This window comes from Hemiscyllium ocellatum, chromosome 22 (genome assembly GCF_020745735.1).
Source record: "Hemiscyllium ocellatum isolate sHemOce1 chromosome 22, sHemOce1.pat.X.cur, whole genome shotgun sequence".
In the NCBI taxonomy this organism is placed as follows: Eukaryota; Metazoa; Chordata; class Chondrichthyes; order Orectolobiformes; family Hemiscylliidae; genus Hemiscyllium; species Hemiscyllium ocellatum.
Genome location: NC_083422.1, coordinates 10,331,313 through 10,350,340, shown reverse-complemented (window position 1 = coordinate 10,350,340; position 19,028 = coordinate 10,331,313). Strand labels below are relative to the sequence as shown.

General features: G+C 40.0%; 1 protein-coding gene across 1 annotated transcript in view; it reads right to left on the bottom strand.

Annotated features, from left to right (window-relative positions):
* ipmkb (inositol polyphosphate multikinase b) overlaps nt 1–19,028 on the bottom strand; it is a 102,965-nt gene that overhangs the window by 67,548 nt on the left and 16,389 nt on the right. The window contains exon 2 of the mRNA XM_060841870.1: nt 15,048–15,133. Within this exon, the coding sequence (XP_060697853.1) occupies nt 15,048–15,133 (86 nt within the window). The remainder of the gene's footprint in view (nt 1–15,047; nt 15,134–19,028) is intronic.

Sequence of the window (19,028 nt, the reverse complement as noted above, 5' to 3'; positions counted from 1 at the left end):
GGCCAATATATCCTGTGCCCCATCTATTTGCCCTGCAAATGATGGTGGCAAACCACTTTCTTGGAAGAGTGTTTTTTCCGTGCACGTGTTGCCCTGTTTTTCTTGATGACAAAGGTCACAAAATTGCAAGATTCCATTATTAAGCCTTGATTAGTTGCTGGAATGTATTTTGTAGATGGCACACATTATATCTCTCAATGATGGATGGTGACCACAATGAATATTTAAAGGATGGTTTGAATGCCAATGAAATAGTGGCTTGTCCTGAATGGAGTCAACACTCATTGAATGTTGTTGCAATTACACTCATCTAGGCAAATGGAGAGTATTCATCACACGTCTGACACGTCCTTGCAATGGTATCTGAACACTGGGTGCAGAAAGGGAGTTACTCACATTTTTCCAGCCTCTAGCAATTATTTGTTATGTTTCTGGTCAATGAAACCCAAGCATGTTGACAGTGAGAGTTCAACATTGGGTAATACTCTTGAATGTCAAAGGGAGGAGATAAGATCCTCATTGGTTGATGACCATTGCTTGAAATTGGTGTGTTACCATAGATCATACAGGTGTTATAGCATGGAAACAGACCCTTCGGTCCAACCCGTCCATGCCGACCAGATATCCCAACCTAATCTAGCCCCACTTGCCAGCATCCTGCCCATACCTCTCCAAACCCTTCCTATTCATACACCCATCCAGATGCCTTTTAAATGTTGCAATTGTACAAGCCTCCACCACTTCCTCTGGTAGCTCATTCCACACACACACCATCCTCCTTCCCCTCTCACCCTAGACTTATGCCCTCTAGTTCTGGGCTCTCCCACACCCCCCCCAAGGAACATACCTTGTCTATTTACTCTATCCAAGCCCCTCATGATTTTATAAACCTCTACAAGTCACCCCTCAGTTTCCGAAGTTCAAGGGAAAACAGCCTCAGCCTATTCAACCTCTTCCTAAAGCTCAAATCCTCCAACCTGGGCAACATTCTTGTAAATCTTTTCTGAACTCTTTCAAGTTTCACAACATCATTCCGATAGGAAGCAGAGCAGTTATGAATGTTCTCTCCCTTTTGCATATGTTACTTGCCACTCATCAGCCCAAACCAGATATTGCTGAATATAGGCGTAGCCCACTTCATAATCAGAGCTGTTGTAAATGGTGTTGAACATTGTGAAATCATTAGCGACCGTTCCAGTTTCTGACCTTATGATGCAGAGGTCATTAATGAAGCTGACTGATTGATTGACTGATTTATTCATGATCACTTATAATGAATATAAGTGTTGGACCGAAGATACTACTCAGGAATATGTGCAGTCATGCCCTGGGGCTGAAAAAAAACACAGGTAACCTTAGGTCAGTTGTCCTAAAACCTGTTGTTGGGAGAATTAGAGTCTAATATAAAGGATATAAGAACAGAGCATTTAGAAATACATATATCGGCATAGTTTCATGAGGGCAAGTCAGGCTTGACAAATTTACAAGAATTCTTTGGGACACAGCTATAAATTGAGGGGTGATAGATATAGGACAAATGTCACAGGTAGTTTCTTTACTCAGATAGTAGGGGAGGCATGGAACGCCCTGCCTACAACAGTACTAGATTCGCCAAATTTAAGGGCATTTAAATGATCATTGGATAAACATATGGATGAAAATAGAATAGTGTAGGTTAGATGGGCTTCAGATTGGTTCCACAGGTTGGCACAACATCAAGGACCAAAGGGCCTGTACTGTGCTGTAATGTTCTATGCTCTAGGTAACAGGATCAATAAAGGGATGTAATGTATTTAGATTTTAAGAAGGTGCTTCGTAAGGTTCCAACATTAGGCTACTAATTAAGACTAAATCTCATGCTGTTGAAGATAACATATTAGCATGGATAGAAAATTGCTAACTAATTGAAAACAGCATTTGGACAAGGGGCATTCCAGGATGGCAACGTATAACTCGTGGTATTCTGCAGGGAACAGTGGTGGAACCACAGTTATTTACATTACAGTAGAACTTCTTTTATCCAAACGAGATGGGTGGGAGTATTTTGTTCGGATAATTGATCTAATCGTAAATAAGTGGTAATTTCTGAGCACCGATTATCCAAACATTTCTGTTATTCGGCAATGCACATTTAACTAACAGCTAATCTATCGTAAACAAGCGGTAATTTGAGTGCCAGTTATCAAACATTTCTTGATTATCTGGAAATGCATGCCATAATGCCGTTTAACTGAATGCCGAGTTGCCTAATGCCGTTATTAATGTGACCTCGAGATCTCGTTCGGATAATCGGAAATTCAGATAATTGACGTTCAGATAATCAAGGATGTACTGTATATATTAATGACTTGTGTAAGGAAAGTGAATGAACTATAGCCCAGATTGCTAAAGTCACAATAATTGTTAGGAAGGCAAATGGTGAAGATGCCACAGAGCCTGCAGATGGATACAGACAGGTTAAGTGAGTGGGCAAAATCAAGGCAGATGGAATACAATGCAGAAAAATGTGAAGTTATCCACTTTAGCATGAAAACAGAAGAGCTAAATATTATTTAAATGAAAGAAGACTGCAGAAAGCATTGATTTCAGAGTCTTTCTCCAGGTTCAGCAGGTAATAGGAAGGCCAATGGAATGTTGGCCTTTATTTCAAAAGGAAAGATGTATTAAGTAGGAAATCTTTGCTGAAACTATACAAGGCACTAGTCAGACCACAGCTAGAATACTGTACATAGTTTTTAACCCTTTATATAAGGGGAATATACTGGCATTGGAAGCTGTTGTGAGAAGCTTTACCAGATATGGAGGGAGGACAGGTCAAGTGGATTGTGCCTGTACTCACTGGAATATAGAAAATTGAGAAATGACCTTATTGAAGCATACAAAATTCTTCAAGGCTGTGGTAGAGTAGAATCGTACTAGTTACCTTCTCCTTAAGGAGAGTTTCAGACCAGAGGACATAATCCCAGAATAAGGGCTCACATATTTAAAACAGAGATTAGAGGAATTTCTTCTCTCACAGGGTAGAGAATCTGTGGAATTCTTTATCACAGAGAGATGCTGACACTGGGGCATAAAGTATATTCAAGGCTGAGATGGACAGATATTTAATCACTAATGGAATCAAGGGTTTCGGGGAAAAGGCAGGAAAGCGGAGTTGAGGATTCTCAGATTAGCCTGTGATCACAGTGGATGGTAGATCAATGGGCTGAATGGCCTACTCCTGTTTCTACATCTGAAATGAGTGCCTTCCAAAGACACAAACATATCTCTCTGTGCTAGGGTCAATTCCAATCAGTAGAGATACATCCCCCTCAATTTTCGCTAGAGATCCTCGATGCCTCCCTTACCTAAATGCTGCCTTGATATCAGAGCAGTCATGCTCACCTCACCTCGAGTTCAGCTTTTTCATCCCTGTTTTGACCATGGCTGTGACAAGGTCTGGAGCTGACTGACCCTGACAGAACCAACACTAAGCATCAGCAAGTACACTACTGAGGACAAACTGCTGACATATCTCATCACTTCGTTGATCAGTGAAAGTACATTAATGGGGCAGAATCAGATGAATTTTTCTGTGACTTACATAACCGGAATAAAGCACAGAAATATACATCATGGGTTAAACAACCAAATGTTATTTTTGTTGAGTGCTCATCCCCATTCCAGCATCCAGAAAGAGCTACCGGAGATTCACTGGGGGATAATTGTCTTTTATGTCAATCAAATATTTTGGCAGTATATTTAGCGTACACAGTGATTATATTTTTATGTAAATTTTTGATCTTTCATGCATAATCACGGCCACACTTTGCACGTACTTTTGAAAAGTATTTTACACAGACACACATCGTATTCTTGCTGGTTTTCTAGAAGAATACTCATTGGTCATCTCAAAGCATTAAGCACTAATCAAATTCTAGTTCTGCAAAACTGCAGTTTGGAGCAATGCACATATATAAGGTGATTGAAAATTACTCTTTTTCTTCCACGTATAATAGAAGCAAAGGTCTGAATCTACAGACCTTTGCTTCAATTGTACCCTGTTTTGGTGGTCTGAATCTACAGACGTGGGAAACAAATTTAATCAACATTTATTGAGCAAAACTACATTTAAACACAAAAATAAATCTGGCACACAGCAGTTTATGATTTGGAAGGTTAAATGCTCAATAACTAAATAAAGCATGGCTTCCCAAAGTATGGGACACTAGCCAATATATTGCTCCCTGGATGCAATGGTGAATGGCCCAACTGGCTATCCTCTGAGGACTTGATTCCTGTTCTGAAAAATTCAGAAAAAGTACAGGCCTTTTTTTATGAAAAGTCCACAAGATCTTTCTAAACAGCCTCCCACTCCAACAGCTCTCCGAATCCCACCATTCTTACAGCTCCCCACACTCTGGGAAACATAGCAATTTTCAAGCTGCAAAATAAAGATACAATAGGAAATAGTTTGGGAAGTATATAAATATGGAATCTGACTTGTTTGCTTGTATTCACATAATGCAGTTCATAGATTGTGATACATTCCAATGAAAAAAAACTGCAACATATATTGCCCAGATACTGCAGATTGGAAGGAACTTGCATGCAAGGATACCATAATCTTCTGATGTTCTTCTTAAGGCTAGAGATTACTGGACCCAGCAGAGCTGTTAGCAACTTAGTGGGGTGCTGCAGTGAGCCCTATAGATAGTGTATCCTACAGTCAGTAGAGTCATTTTGATGAAAGGCTTTTGCCTGAAACGTCTATTTTCCTGCTCCTCGGATGCTGCCTAACCTGCTGTGCTTTTCCAGCACCAAACTCTTGACTCTAATCTCCAGCATCTGCAGTCCTCACTTTCACTTCAATCTACGGATATAATGGTGAATGGTCTAACTGGCTATCCTTTGAGGACCTGACTCCTGTTCTGGTAGGTCCGTTGATCATGCACACTCCTCCAGTTAGATCCATTGTGCATTGTTCAATCCAGCAAATTATAGAGCATTCAATCATATTCCTGACTTGACCCTTATGAAGATCGGAAACAACTTTATGAATTATCCAGCCTCTGAACAGCTCTTGCACCTGTACTTGGATCTGGATGGTCATTGGTGACCCCCAGAATGGGAAATCAGGCAGCTACATAGCTGACGTTTATAGGGAGGTGAGCAGGGATTTTTTTTTGTTTCAGGTGGTCATTGCTCAGCAGTTTCATACAGATGCAGTAGCAAAATCAGGAAACTACACCATTTTTTTTAAAGAAAAACCAAAATCAGTCTCCAAATGATTGCAAGTACAAGGTTAATGTAATTTTTAAGACCATGATATTTTTATCAGACATAAGGTATCAAGGCATTTGGCACATAGACATAGCTCAAGGGCAACTTTTAAACATCTAAATCCCCTATGACACACAAAGTAAGAGACTTTTTGTTCCAATTAGAAGACAAAGATTTAAGCACAGGGAAAGAGAGAGAGAGAGACAAACAGACAATGGTTTTCTCCTTTTCAGAAAACCATAAGATTGCAGTTTCTGCAGGCGAGATACCAAGACATGAGCAAAAAACCTATATAAAAGCACTGTAATTCATTCTCTATTCATGCAAATTTCACATTATTCTCGTCAGCAACTGCCAATATAATTTAAAGTTCAGTTACTACAGTCTAATGATCACCTAAATTAACCAAAATAATTCAATATTTTATTGTACTATAAGAATCATGAACAATTACTGCGGACTTTGTTCAAAGCAATTAAACATTAATCAAGAAATGAGCATGACATCAATAATTAATCTCAATCAGAAGGATTGAGTGAGTCACCTCACCTCACTTTACTGAAGTGGGAGTGAGGGACAGAAAGCCAGAGACGAAACCAGCCCAAGGGTCGATGGTACACCTCTAAGCAACAAGCACGGAATGCTATTTTAATGACGTTAGTCATTGCTGGAATCAAAAGGGCATGTTATCTACCTGGCCAGTAAGTAACAGGTGTAAACAGCATCCTTATTGCAAACAAACACAACTGATGTTTAGTAAAAACATCAGATACTGAAATACAGCAACTAAGACTCAATGAATGTTCATGTTTATCCATCATCTACTGTATGACATGCTTAGGCAAACAATCCAAACAGTGACAAATACCCAAACACAGGTCATCAATCTGACATGACAGGTCTGGAACAAGTGTGCAGGATGGCACAGAATTAGGGATTAGAAATGCTGTTTGTTCAGTGGATAAATACATACCAGAAGAATGATTACAAGAAGCTTCATACACTCTCAGAAGAAAGGTTGGAACAAGCAGCAAACTATCTGGGAGTAAGAAATCTTTGATAATACGTGGTACCACACTACTGACAGGGACATTACTACCAAAAAACAGGAAGTGTGTAGCAAAAAACTAGCTTTCAAAGTTACCTTATTAAATTAATTTGTTTTACTTGGTTGTGGTGAATTGGTGTAACAGGAGGTCAGGGTTCAAGTCCCACCCCGCTCCTGAGGTGTGAACAGTCTAATTAGAAAAAATAGGTTAAATTTTTAAAATTAAATAACCTGGTGAGGGTGTAGCCTTTTGTGTTGGTAACCCTCCCTTTGAGACAGGAGGCTCAAGTTCAAGTGCCACCTGTTCTAGAGCTGTGTAATAACATCTCTGAACTGGTTGATTAAAAAAATGAATAGCCTGGTAATGCTAAGAATCCAGCGCAGATGAGACGCCCAAAGAATTTTATCCCATCATAGAAAGTATGGTAAATGGATGAAGGCACATTGCAAATTAGTGTCAAATTAGATTGGAGGAAAGATGATTGGAAAACCTATGGAGTACAAAAGGTCATCCTTTTAATGCCTCCACATTCAGCGCATGGGACAAGCAAGAATAACATTCAATACTTCAGAAATTGTAAGTGCTATATTTACAAAAAGAGCTGCATCACAATTTAATGCTAAGGCCCTGGGCAGGGTTCTGTTATTTGTTATAGTTCCAGACAGGAGATCCCAAGTAATTAAACTCCAAGTTAAGGAGGGATGCACTGGCTCCTTGGTTAATCACTGCCTCTCAGCTGGATACAACAAGGTTCATTCAAAAAGATCCCTTCCTTTCAAGATAGAATTATCTTGGATCAAACCGCACTGATATTTTACAAGGAAATACCTTAACCAGTCTTCCTTGAACTAACAAAAATAGTAAGTTTATTCATTCTTCAAGTTGAGAAGCAATAGTAGCAAAACACTCCTGCAGTGCAAGGCCTTTTTAAAAATGACAGTCCTCAAAGTTGTGGTTCACATCTTTGATGGGACATCTGGCCAATAACACATACAGTTGTATTGCAGTCAGTTTTTAATCCATTCTTCTGTATTTCTGAAGGATAAAGCAGACATGTCTGTAGGAGGTGGTGTTGTGACGAAGGATGGGACAGTCAGCCTCCCTGTTATCTCTTCTTAGATCCAACCCAATTTGAAGCTTACTTGCTATTCAACAGGTATAATACTTCGGGGGCTTTAGGTGGGCTTTGCCAGACAATGAATTTAGAGCCCCAGTTCTTCTTTTCCCCTTCAGCTGTCCTCTTCTCAAAAATTGAAATTTAAAGTAAAATGGTCTAAATATACTTTGGGGCTCTGATCCACTGTCATAACATTTCTCCAGGCGGATGAACAACATCAGGTCCCTTCTCATTTCATTATAAAGGAGATCAATGTTTTAAATAAAGATCAGCATAAAACAGTAGACATACACCCATTCATTCCTCCAGCCTTGGTCACTAGCTCCTCAGTTTCAACCAGATCTCAAAGTTCAAGATGTGACTTCTGCAATCACATTCACCTTTCCAGCAGAGTGAGTGATTTTTAAATGGTAAGGTTGAAATAACCTGGCATTCTTCATCTTAATTTTTTCCACAAAAGTTAGCAGTTGTAATCAGTGTAAACTGTGGCTTTTCTGTACCCATTTCAGAAATACATCCCAAAATATTTTACAGCCAGGAATAAATTGAGGATTTCTTTCTTTACAATGTTTGTCTAGGTTTTGTTTTATAAAGAGAAGTACCTGATTGGTGCCTCTATTCTGGATTTGCCTTCCGAAAGAAGATGTCTGAAAGAGAGCCTTTTTCCTCGGATGGTGATGGCTAGCACAAGGGGACATAACTTTATATTGAGGGGTGATAGATATAGGACAGATGTCAGAAGTAGTTTCTTTACTCAGATAGTAGAAGGGGCGTGGAATGCACTGCCTGCAACAGTAGTCGACTCGCCAACTTTAAGGGCATTTAAATGTTCATTGGATAAATATTTGGATGAAACTGGAATAATATAGGATAGATAGGCTTCAGATTGGTTCCACAGGTTGGCGCAACAGAGGGCCAAAGGGTCTGTACTGTGTTGTAATGTTCTAGGTCTCCTAGCCCAATGCCATTCACGTTGATGTCCACTTTGAACGCCTGTTTAAAGTTTGAAGCTGCAAGCACATGGTTATTTATTAAAACAGCCTTCAGCTTCTCAAATGCTGCTCAGCATTTCTCAATCCACAATATCTTTGCAATTTTCTGTACAATGCCCATCAGTGGTACAGCCACTCTAATGCGAATGTATGGGTTCTATCAAAAATCCAAGAACCCCCCAATTTCCCATTTTGTTGTGGACTGAATAACTGGGTTACTGCTGAGCCTGAGCAGTTGTCATTCCTGACCTATTACATATTCTAGGTAGGTCACTGCACTGGGAGATTAGTGATTGCATTTTCCAGAAGAGGGCTTTCAGTTGATCAACATGCATTTCCCTGGAATGATCAATGTAGGTTTTATTACAGTTGGAATTTTCCCCACAACCTTGCAGGTGTGGCAGGTTCTTCAGATCCTTACTTAACTCTGTGGTCAGTAAGAACACAAATTGATGCGGGCTTCAGTTTTGCATTGAATGACAGACCCAGCCATTACTGAATAACACCGGGAGTTGACGATGGCAGCTGACAAGTTGGTTTAGAGATTCTTGGTTTTGCAAATTGGCAGAAATTCTCTTGTTCTGATCCCTTTCAAGGGTGACTGAATTCCAGCAGAATGAGATGGGACCCAGCTACTGTTACTGCTGCAATGTAGGAGGTGTTTAAAATTGCTGTTCTCAAAACTGTGGCCCACACAGCCCTCTGATCCACACATTAGGACGCTCAGCCAATAAAAAAATACAGCTGGAGTCAGTTTTTAATTTTTTTTAAAATGCGTCGGGAGGTAAGACAGACATGTCTGCACAAAATGGCTTTCTGTCCAGAGCAAAATAATCAGTCCCACCGTTATCGCTTCTTCAAACTCCTCTCAGTCAAAACTTCTCTGACACAGGACAGTCCACCGTCCCATGGACTTCACATATCAATTTGCCAGACAGATAATGAATTTACATTCACAGTTTTTTTTCCTCAAGTTTTTAAGAAACTACACATTGTAATTAAAATTTTAAAAGTCTGTAAATAACTCAGAATTCTGAACAATTACCATCTCATGCACCAACAGGATTGTGCAAGTCTGTGCTATAGTAATTCAATAGTTGTATGAAATTAAGTTGCCTAGTAGAAATGCTGTAAAGTTATCAATAAAAATATTCAGCTTCATTCTCATAAATCTGGAATATGGAAGTTGTACAGGGTAAACAAACTGCTGCTGATAAAGATGATTTTAATTTGTAATATACGTCATTGATTTCCAAATAGTGAGGACTGCGTAAGAGAAATTACTAAACCTCAATATCAGATCAGATTTTGAGTGTTTAGGGTACTGTTTGAATAGTTTGAACTTCATCAGCAGAGCCTATGCTTTTTAAATACTTCACTTGCACAGATGGTGATTCATCACTTCCATTATTTCTTCAAAACTCCCACACAAGAGTTCCCACTGTAATATTAAGTTAGTATTTCAACATCTAAGAAAAAGGAAATATTCTGGTAAGACGATTAGAAACCATGGTTGCTCTAAAACACTTGCATTGCAGACCTTATCGTAAACTCCCAAGCAGTGGCTGAAGTTGGCAAATAACTATATAGATTTTCAAACCAGAACTTTTCCTGTTGATGTCACAAGGTATCAAGAGTGCATTCCTTTCCAATTGTTCAGATGAAGCATGACACAAGGACACTAGGTACTTGTGGTTTACTGGAACCATCCAGTAAAACACATGCAGTAGAAATCTGCTTTAAAGAGAAATAACTTTCATGTTGCAGACAGGCTTTATTTCTTACCTCATCAAGCAATCATATTTTAAAATAATTATACTGTACAAATCACAAGAGTTTCACAGAGGCAAACTCGCTATTTCTTGTACTAAGCCATTCAATGTTTAATTGCATGGAATAATATTTTCAGCAGATTTTGTATTATCAGAATTTGCATATGGATTGTCTGCCAGTACGCATCCGATCAAGGTCAGCATACTAACAGCAACCATTAAGCAATAATGATATCAGTTATAGAATGATAGAAAAGAGGCCATTTGGCCAACTGTGCCTGGCTAAGATATTTCTAAGTGCTATGCACACTCTTCAACCCCTTCACACTCTCCAACCCCTGTTTGTATTTTCTCTTTTACATTCAGGACCATCAGTGAGTAGTATCCACAAGACACTGCAGAAATTTACCAAAGATCCTAGGACAGCACCTTCCAAATCCATGACCATTTCCATCTAAAGAAACAAGGGCAGCAGAACACTATTACCTGCAAGTTCCTCTGCAAACCATTCATCATCCTGACTTGGAAATCTATCAGCTGAACAAAAATCCTGGAATTCCCTCCATGAGGTCAAACTACAGTACGAAGACCACAGTGGTTCAAGGAGGCAGCTCACCACCACCTTCTCAAGGAAAAGTCAGGATGGACAATTAATTCTGACCAGCAGCAATGCTAATGTCCCACAAGCGAATTATAAAAAAAAGTGTTCAAATTTTTTATTGCAAGTCAGAATTGAATTTGTTTGGACCTTCTTTTCAGGCAGTCTATTCCAGATAACAACTCAATGGTTATAGAATGCAAGAGACCACGTCAGTCCTCTCAAAGAGCTGCGCAGCTCGTCCTATTTGCCTGCTTTTCCCTGTAGCCTTGCAACTTTCGCATCTTCAAACAATAATCCAATATCTTTTAAAAGCTATAATTGCCACTGCCTTCTCAACATACCTAGGCAGGACATTCCAGATCCTTAAACAGTTACTTTTGCTGACTATATTAAGTTGATGCAAGATATGTCCATTATGACTCTTCTTTTCGTACTTGTCAGATTCAAAACATAAATTCTCTCTCTCTGGATTTTGCCAGATATGAGGGTCTCCACCACTTTGTTATTATTGAAGAAAAAAAGCAAGACATGGAGAGAATTCCAAAGCTTGTGGCTAAGACAACAGAAGACATAAACACCAGTGATATAGCGAGGAAATGGAGGATGCACAAGAGATCAGAATTAAAGGATTTCATGTATCTTGCAAGGCTGGAGATGACAGAAATAGGGAAAATCCAGCCATGGCAGGAGTTGAGGACAAGGATAAGCATTTTAGATTTCAGATGGTTTGTACACCTATACCCCAGCTCATACTGGTCCTGATACATCGTTATAATTATACTGCTTTCTCTTCCCAATTCCTCTAACGTCCCTGCATTAAATTTTAGCAGCCCACTTCACAAGCCTATGTCCTCGCAGGTCTATCAATATATTCATTCTTTTCACAAAAGGTCCCAAATTTAAGGCATTAATAGATATGAAAAAAAAGCAGAGGATCCACTACCGACTCCTAGGGAACTCTACTAAACATCTTCCTCAAGTTCAAACAAAAAGCCATTTGCCATTGTTTTCTGCCATGCAGCTGACTATGCATCCACAATGGTAATGTCCTTTTCATTCAATGGGTTTCAAATTTGCTGACAGGTTGATCATATGGCACTTTATAATACCACCTTCTGGAAGTCAACACACACATCAACCACACTACCTTTAACAAATTGTGCTGACTTTCCTTCATTACTCCACATTTGCTATTTTTTCCAGGATAATACTTTTAAATGTTTCCTGACCGAGACCAAATTGACTGGTTCTTAGCTGCTGGGCTTATCTTTTTAGAACAAGAGCTGAACGTTTGCAATACTTTCAGTCTTCTGACACTGTACTAAGGATTTGAAGATTGTGGCTAGTGTGTCGGCAACTTCCACCTTAATTTTCTTTTCATTTTCAAGTATCTCATTGTTCCTGTTAGCAAATGTTGCCCCTAAGATCTGGGTGTCAGTGCATTACGATGCATGTCAGACTTGAACCAGAATTTCTGGCCTGGGGATAGGAACATTACCGCTGCACCACAGGAGTACTATCTTCCAACCAGAGATATTTTCTAATCAACCTGTTCAGAGATATTGTTCCATGCCTCTGAAGCAGGTGATATTTGTATCTGGGTCTTCTGGCTCAGGGGTGCAAACTGAAGTGCAAGATCCTCTTATCCTCTACCATATACTCTTCCACAATGATTTGAGGCAGCTGTTTCAATCCTATTGACTTGTTAACTTTATTGCCAATCTATAAACTCATCCCCTTTATTAATCCTTCGTCAATGCAGTGTCCCAGCCTCCTCTTCTCCTTGATAAATACAGAGCCAAATATTCAATACCTCAGCCACACCCTCCGCCTCCACATGTAAACCCTTTCTGTGATCCCTTACAGTCCCCAGCCCTTCTTTTGCCACCTTTTTCACAGTTCTGAGAGCAACAGAAGACTTTAGATAGTTTGAGGTCGACTCATCTCATGCCAGTCTCATTTAATGCTCAAGTGTTGCATGGTTATTTATTTTCTCACTTCCTCTGTGTGGATCAAATTAAAGCACTACAGTCTGACCACATTCAGTCAGGAAGAATATTAAACTATTAAGATTAGATTAGATTACTTCCAGTGTGGAAACAGGCCCTTCGGCCCAACAAGTCCACACCGACCCGCCGAAGCATAACCCACCCATTCCCCTACATTTACCCCTTTACCTAACACTACGGGCAATTTAGCATGGCCAATTCACCTGACCTGCACATCTTTGTGACTGTGGGAGGAAACCGGAGCACTCGGAGGAAACCCACGCAGACACGGGGAGAATGTGCAAACTCCACACAGTCAGTCGCCTGAGTTGGGAATTGAACCCGGGTCTCAGGTGATGTGAGGCAGCAGTGCTAACCACTGTGCCGCTCCACAAAGATTTCCAGCCTGAATGGTGAAAGAGGTCAGACTTTAGTCCAAAAGACAAGGTTGAAATAATTGCAAACATCTTCTTTCAGAAGTGCCAAGTGGATGACCTACATGCCAAGTGCCTTACTTTTGTTTTTAATTCATGTGTCCCAACAAAATTAAGTGAAGATGACTAGGGGAAAACAAACAGATAATGAAGCATTACATGCACCAATGCAGTCCGCCCAAGACAATATTCAGGGCTGAGCTGATAAGGGACAAGCAACACTTGAGCTTACAGATGTTAGAAAACGACCAGCTCTATCGAGAGGAAAAGTCTAACCATCAGCCCTTGACATTCCATAGCACTACCATCACTGAATGGCCGAACATTGACATTCTGCAGAATTCCACTGACCAAAAACTGAACTACACAGTAATAATAGGTCATAGACTTGGAATTCGGCAGTGAGTAATTTCTCTCCAGTCTCTCCAAACCATGTAGATTAAAACTCTGCTGTAAGTAAGCTCGCATCAAATCCCATGATTCACCTATCACATGGCCTACATTTGCTCCCTGAAAAGTAAAGACTTGACTTTAAAATTTTTCTCCAAATTTGAAAATCTACCCTTGCCTTCTCTGTTCTCCAATCACTATTCTTCTCCATATCTGGCATATTGAGTAACACCAATGTTTACGGCTTCGCCCTTGGTGGCTATCCCTTCAGTTGTCCTTGACCCTAAGCTCTGGAATTTCTTCCCTACATCTTTTCACCGCCCTACCTCACTTTCCATCTTTAAGGCAATCCTTAAAATCCAGCTTGCTGATCAAGCTTTAGGTCATCTGATTAAGTAATTGTCATACTTTCTTTCATAATGTCCCTGCTAAACATCTTGGGATTCTTATGTTGTGAGTGCTATATAATTAAAGGTTATTGCTCATAGGATGATAGATCCACTTACGAAAAGGAAATGGATAATTGCTCGAAGAAAATCACTGCAGGAATATGGGACAAAAACAGCCAAAGATGACAAAATGGATTGCTTTTCAAGAGGCACTCACTTAATGGGGCAAATAGCCTATTTACATGCTGTACCATTCCATAAATCTGGTGGTTAAATACTCTCAAAGTTGCAAAATTACCTTCACAACATAACAAGTACAGATCTAGGTATCAGAAGCCATGTGAGTAAGTTGTGTATTAACTGAAATTGCTTAGAACTATTATTCTTCTGTGCTCATCATAATCAAGACAGGATTAACCATCAGCACTAAAAGAATTAACATTTCTGTTCAGCTAAAGCAATCTAACCAATGTGGGTTGTAAACAAGTAGAACATTTCCAAGAAATGCACATGATATTACAGCATTAGGAACACAACAAGTACATTGCTGAGTTAATAAGCCACGTAAATTGTTTTTTGATTTCCAACTAATTACCTTCAGCTGATCACAACTGCAAATCCCTTCAGAATAATGTCTAATTTAAGACAAACTTAATTGGATTACAATTGTTTACATGTGTTTCCCCTTTTTTTAATCCTACGCAACCAACATTTGTTAGCCCGCCCAATGCGCAAACTGAAAAACATAGTTTTGGTTAATCTCAGCACACAAAAGAAAATTCCCATTTCACAAGCAAGTTGACAAGTGATTTTCCCTTGTGTTTGTAAAAGCAATTCTGGGTTTGGTAACTTATTCTCCAATATGCTCTGTATCCTCTCAATATTCACCAGCTCAGCGGAGTTATTTTGGTCACACAGAAAACCATAGGTAAGTCACATCTGCCAGACAGCAACTTGGTAGCACAGCATCTCTATTCAGAGTTTGGAACTCCATGTTAGACTCAGTGCACGGCCAGTTCCACACTAACACAGTTCTAGCAAAACAGGAATTACCATATTGTAGAAATTCAACTCCCTGGGTCCACGCGGTGGAGGTTGCAACTGCTTCAAAACGGTGCCATCTGGGTGCTGCAACATACCTAGAAATAAGATTTTTTAAAAACTTAGGAAATTATCATTTCAGAGTTCCAGCAGTACTAACTACACAGACACATTCAAAGTCAACATCTTCCTCTGATCATCATTGTGATAAGTAATTGTAATACTAGCATAATACAATAATGCAAAAGTTTAATATCTTTATGAATGCTAGGCCATTTTGATAGTTAAAAAAAACTGAGAAATTGAAAGTTTAAACCATTTCTTTTTAAGTACATGTGCAACACCACACCCTGGTTCATTGTTGCATTAATGTCTAACTTTTTACATTTGAGAAATGCGTACGGTAGTTAATCAAACAATTATAGACAGGACTCAAGTCTGGTCATTTTAACAGGGAACATTTATCGGAGGGTAACCCTCTGAAGTTAATGACCAGCATCAGATGGCTCCCTTGAGTTAAAGTAGCTGAAAAGAACTTGCAAAAGTACCAGGGAAGAACCAGTTGTTAATAGACAACAATATACTAAATGTTAAATGGTTCTGGAACTGACAGAGCACTAGTTAGAGCATTTTTCTTTAGAAAAGCAAATGATGAATGAACTTGACAGGGATGACATGGAGAAGTCATTTCAACTTGAGAGAAATCAAGAGTTCACAACCATAAAGACAAAATAATTACTAATACATTGAATGGGAAAATAGAAGATAATATTTTACTCAGTCTCCAAGTAAAGTGCCCTACTCACAGAAAGTAATCAGTGTAAATAACTCAAGGCTTTCAAAAGGAAACTCTAAATATATAAGTGACAATGGAATAAAATGACATGTCAATGGTAGATAAGGAGACTCGTGAACACAAGACTACTATCAACGCCAGGAGCATCTGGAATAAGGTGGGTGAACTTGCAGCATGAGTTGGTACCTGGGACTTCAATGCTGTGACCATTTTGGAGACATGGATAGAGCAGGGACAGGAATGGTTGTTGCAGGTTTCAGGATTTCGATGTTTCAGTAAGAATAGTTAACATGGTAAAAGAGGGTGAGGTGTGGTATTGTTAGTCAAGGACAGTATTACGGTAGGAGAAACGATGTTTGAAGACTTGTCTGGTGAGACAGCATGGGCTGAGGTTAGAAACAGGAAAGGAGAAGTCACCCTGTTGGGAGTTCCTATCGGCCTCCGAATAGTTCCACTGATGTAGAGGAAAAGATAGCAAAGATAATACCGGATAGCAGCAATAGTAACATGGCAGTGGTTATGAGGGACTTTAACTTTCCAAATATTGACTATAAGTACTATTGTTCAAGTACTTTAGATGGGTCAGTTTTTGTCCAATATGTGCAGGATAGTTTCCTACACAATATGTAGAAAAGTCAACAAGGGGTGAGGCCACATTGGATTTGGTACTGGGTAACGAACCTGGCCAGATGTTAGATTTGAAGGTAGATGAACACTTTGGCGATAGTGAGCTACTGCATGTCCTTGATACGTATGCACCTGCCAGGCAAGAAGTAAGTGGTCAAGTGAGGGATCCGTTGTTTACTAAAGAAGTTGAATCCCTTGTTGAGAATGTGTATAGGGTATAAGCAGGAAGGGAAAGAGTTAAGTTCTGAGTTTTATTAAACATGAGGTTCACTGGAGCACAAGCAGGGAAAGAGTTAAGTTCCGAGTTTTCTTTAACAAGAGGTTCAGCTGAGCATGACTCAGATCAGATAAGAACTTACAGTTAACAATGGGGTGCTGCAGGCAAGGGTAATGAGGTTGACAGGTGGAGGAGCATTCATTGTGGTCATTTGACCAGGTGAGGTAGCATTCAGTATGTAGCATCAGTTAACAAGGTGAGGAATGTTCATTATGTGAAGACAGTTATTCATTTTTTTTAAGATTAGATTAGATTACCTACAGTGTGGAAACAGGCCCTTAGGCCCAACAAGTCCACACCGACCCACCAAAGCTTAACCCACCCAGACCCATTCTCCTACATTTACCCCTTCACCTAACACTACGGGCAATTTAGCATGGCCAATTCACTTAACCTGCACATTTTTGGATTGTGGGAGGAAACCGGAGCACCCGGAGGAAACCCACGCAGACACGGGGAGAATGTGCAAACTCCACATTGTATAACAGCAGATGGCTTAATCTTTACTGTTGACATTCACTGATTGTAACAGTCACCAATCAATACGTTGCCTTCTCTGGGTGCTCCTCCATGTAAAATGACAATTATAGTTCATTGAGAAACTGCTGTTCTAGGGAAGACCATGAACTCATATCTCTGTGCACATGGGTAATCATTCTCTCTCCCTCCAGAGTCTAGAATAAAGATGATGGAGGTAAAACTATGCTGTCTCTCTTGAGTGTTTTGCTTCAAATGGGGAGTGTGGGGGGACTGGATGACATTGTCAAGAAGAAGGTGTCAGCTTATGTTAGGATGAGGTGTGAAAGCTCAGTTAGAGCGCTCGAGAGTTAGAAGTTAGCCAGGAAACATCTGAAGAGAGAGCTAAGAGGAGCCAGGAGGGAATGAGAAAAGTCGTTGGCAGGTAGAATCAAGGAAAACGCAAAAGCTTTCATTAGTTATACCAAGAATAAAGGGATGACTAGAGAAAGATTCGGGCCAATCAAGGATAGCAGTGGGAAGTTGTGCGCGGAGTCCAAGGAGATAGGGGAAACATGAGATGAATATTTTTCATCAGTATTCACACTGGAAAAAGACAATGCTGTCGAGGAGAATACTGAGATACAGGTTACCAGACTAGTTGGGATTGAGGTCCACAAGGAGGTGGTGTTAGCAATTCTGGAAAGTGTGAAAATAGATAAGTCCCCTAGGCTAGATGGGATTTATCCTAGGATTCTCCCGGAAGCCAGGGAGGAGATTGCAGAGCCTTTGGCTTTGATCTTTATGTAATCATTGTCTACAGGGATAGTGCCACAAGACTGGAGGATAACAAATGGTGTTCCTTTGTTCAAGAAGGGGAGTAGAGACAACCCTGGTAATTATAGACAGTGAGTCTTACTTCGGTTGTGGGTAAAGCTAGAAAAGGTTATAAATAGGATAGTGAAGGCGGCGTTTGGTCTGCTTTCTTTTATTGGTCAGAGTATTGAGTACATGAGTTGGGGGGGTCATGTTGCAGCTGTATAGGACATTGGTTAGACTACTGTTGGAATATTGTGTGCAATTCTGGTCTCCTTCCTATCGGAAAAATGTTGTGGAACTTGAAAGGGGTCAGAAAAGATTTACAAGGATGTTGCCAGGGTTGGAGGATTTGACCTATAGGGAGAGGGTGAACAGGCTGGGGCTGTTTTCCCTGATTGTCAAAGGCTGAGGGGGACCTTATAAAAGTTTACAAAATTATGAGGGGCATGAATAGGGTAAATAGGCAAAGTATTTTCCCTGTGGTCAGGGAGTCCAGAACTAGACAGCATAGGTTTAGAGTGAGAGGGGAAAGATATAAAAGAGACCCAAGGGGCAACTTTTTCACACAGAGGGTGGTACGTGTATAGAATGAGCTGCCAGAGGAAGTGGTGGAGGCTGGTACAATTGCAACATTTAAGAGACATTTAGATGGGTATATGAATAGGAAGGGTTTGGAGGGATATGGACCAGGTGCTGGCAGGTGGGACTAGATTGGGTTGGGATATTTGGTTGGCATGGACGGGTTGGACCGAAGGGTCTGTTTCCGTGCTGTACATCTCTATGAATCTAAGAGATAGGATTTATAATCATCTAGAGAAGAATAAGTTGATTAGGGATAGTCAACATGGTTTTGTGAAGGGTAGGACATGCCTCACAAACCTTATTGAATTCTTTGAGATGGTGACCAAACATGTCGATGAGGGTAAAGTGATTGATGTGGATTTCAGTAAGGCATTCGATAAGGTATACAGAGGCATGGGATTGAGGGTGATTTAGCTGGTTAGATCAAACATTGGCT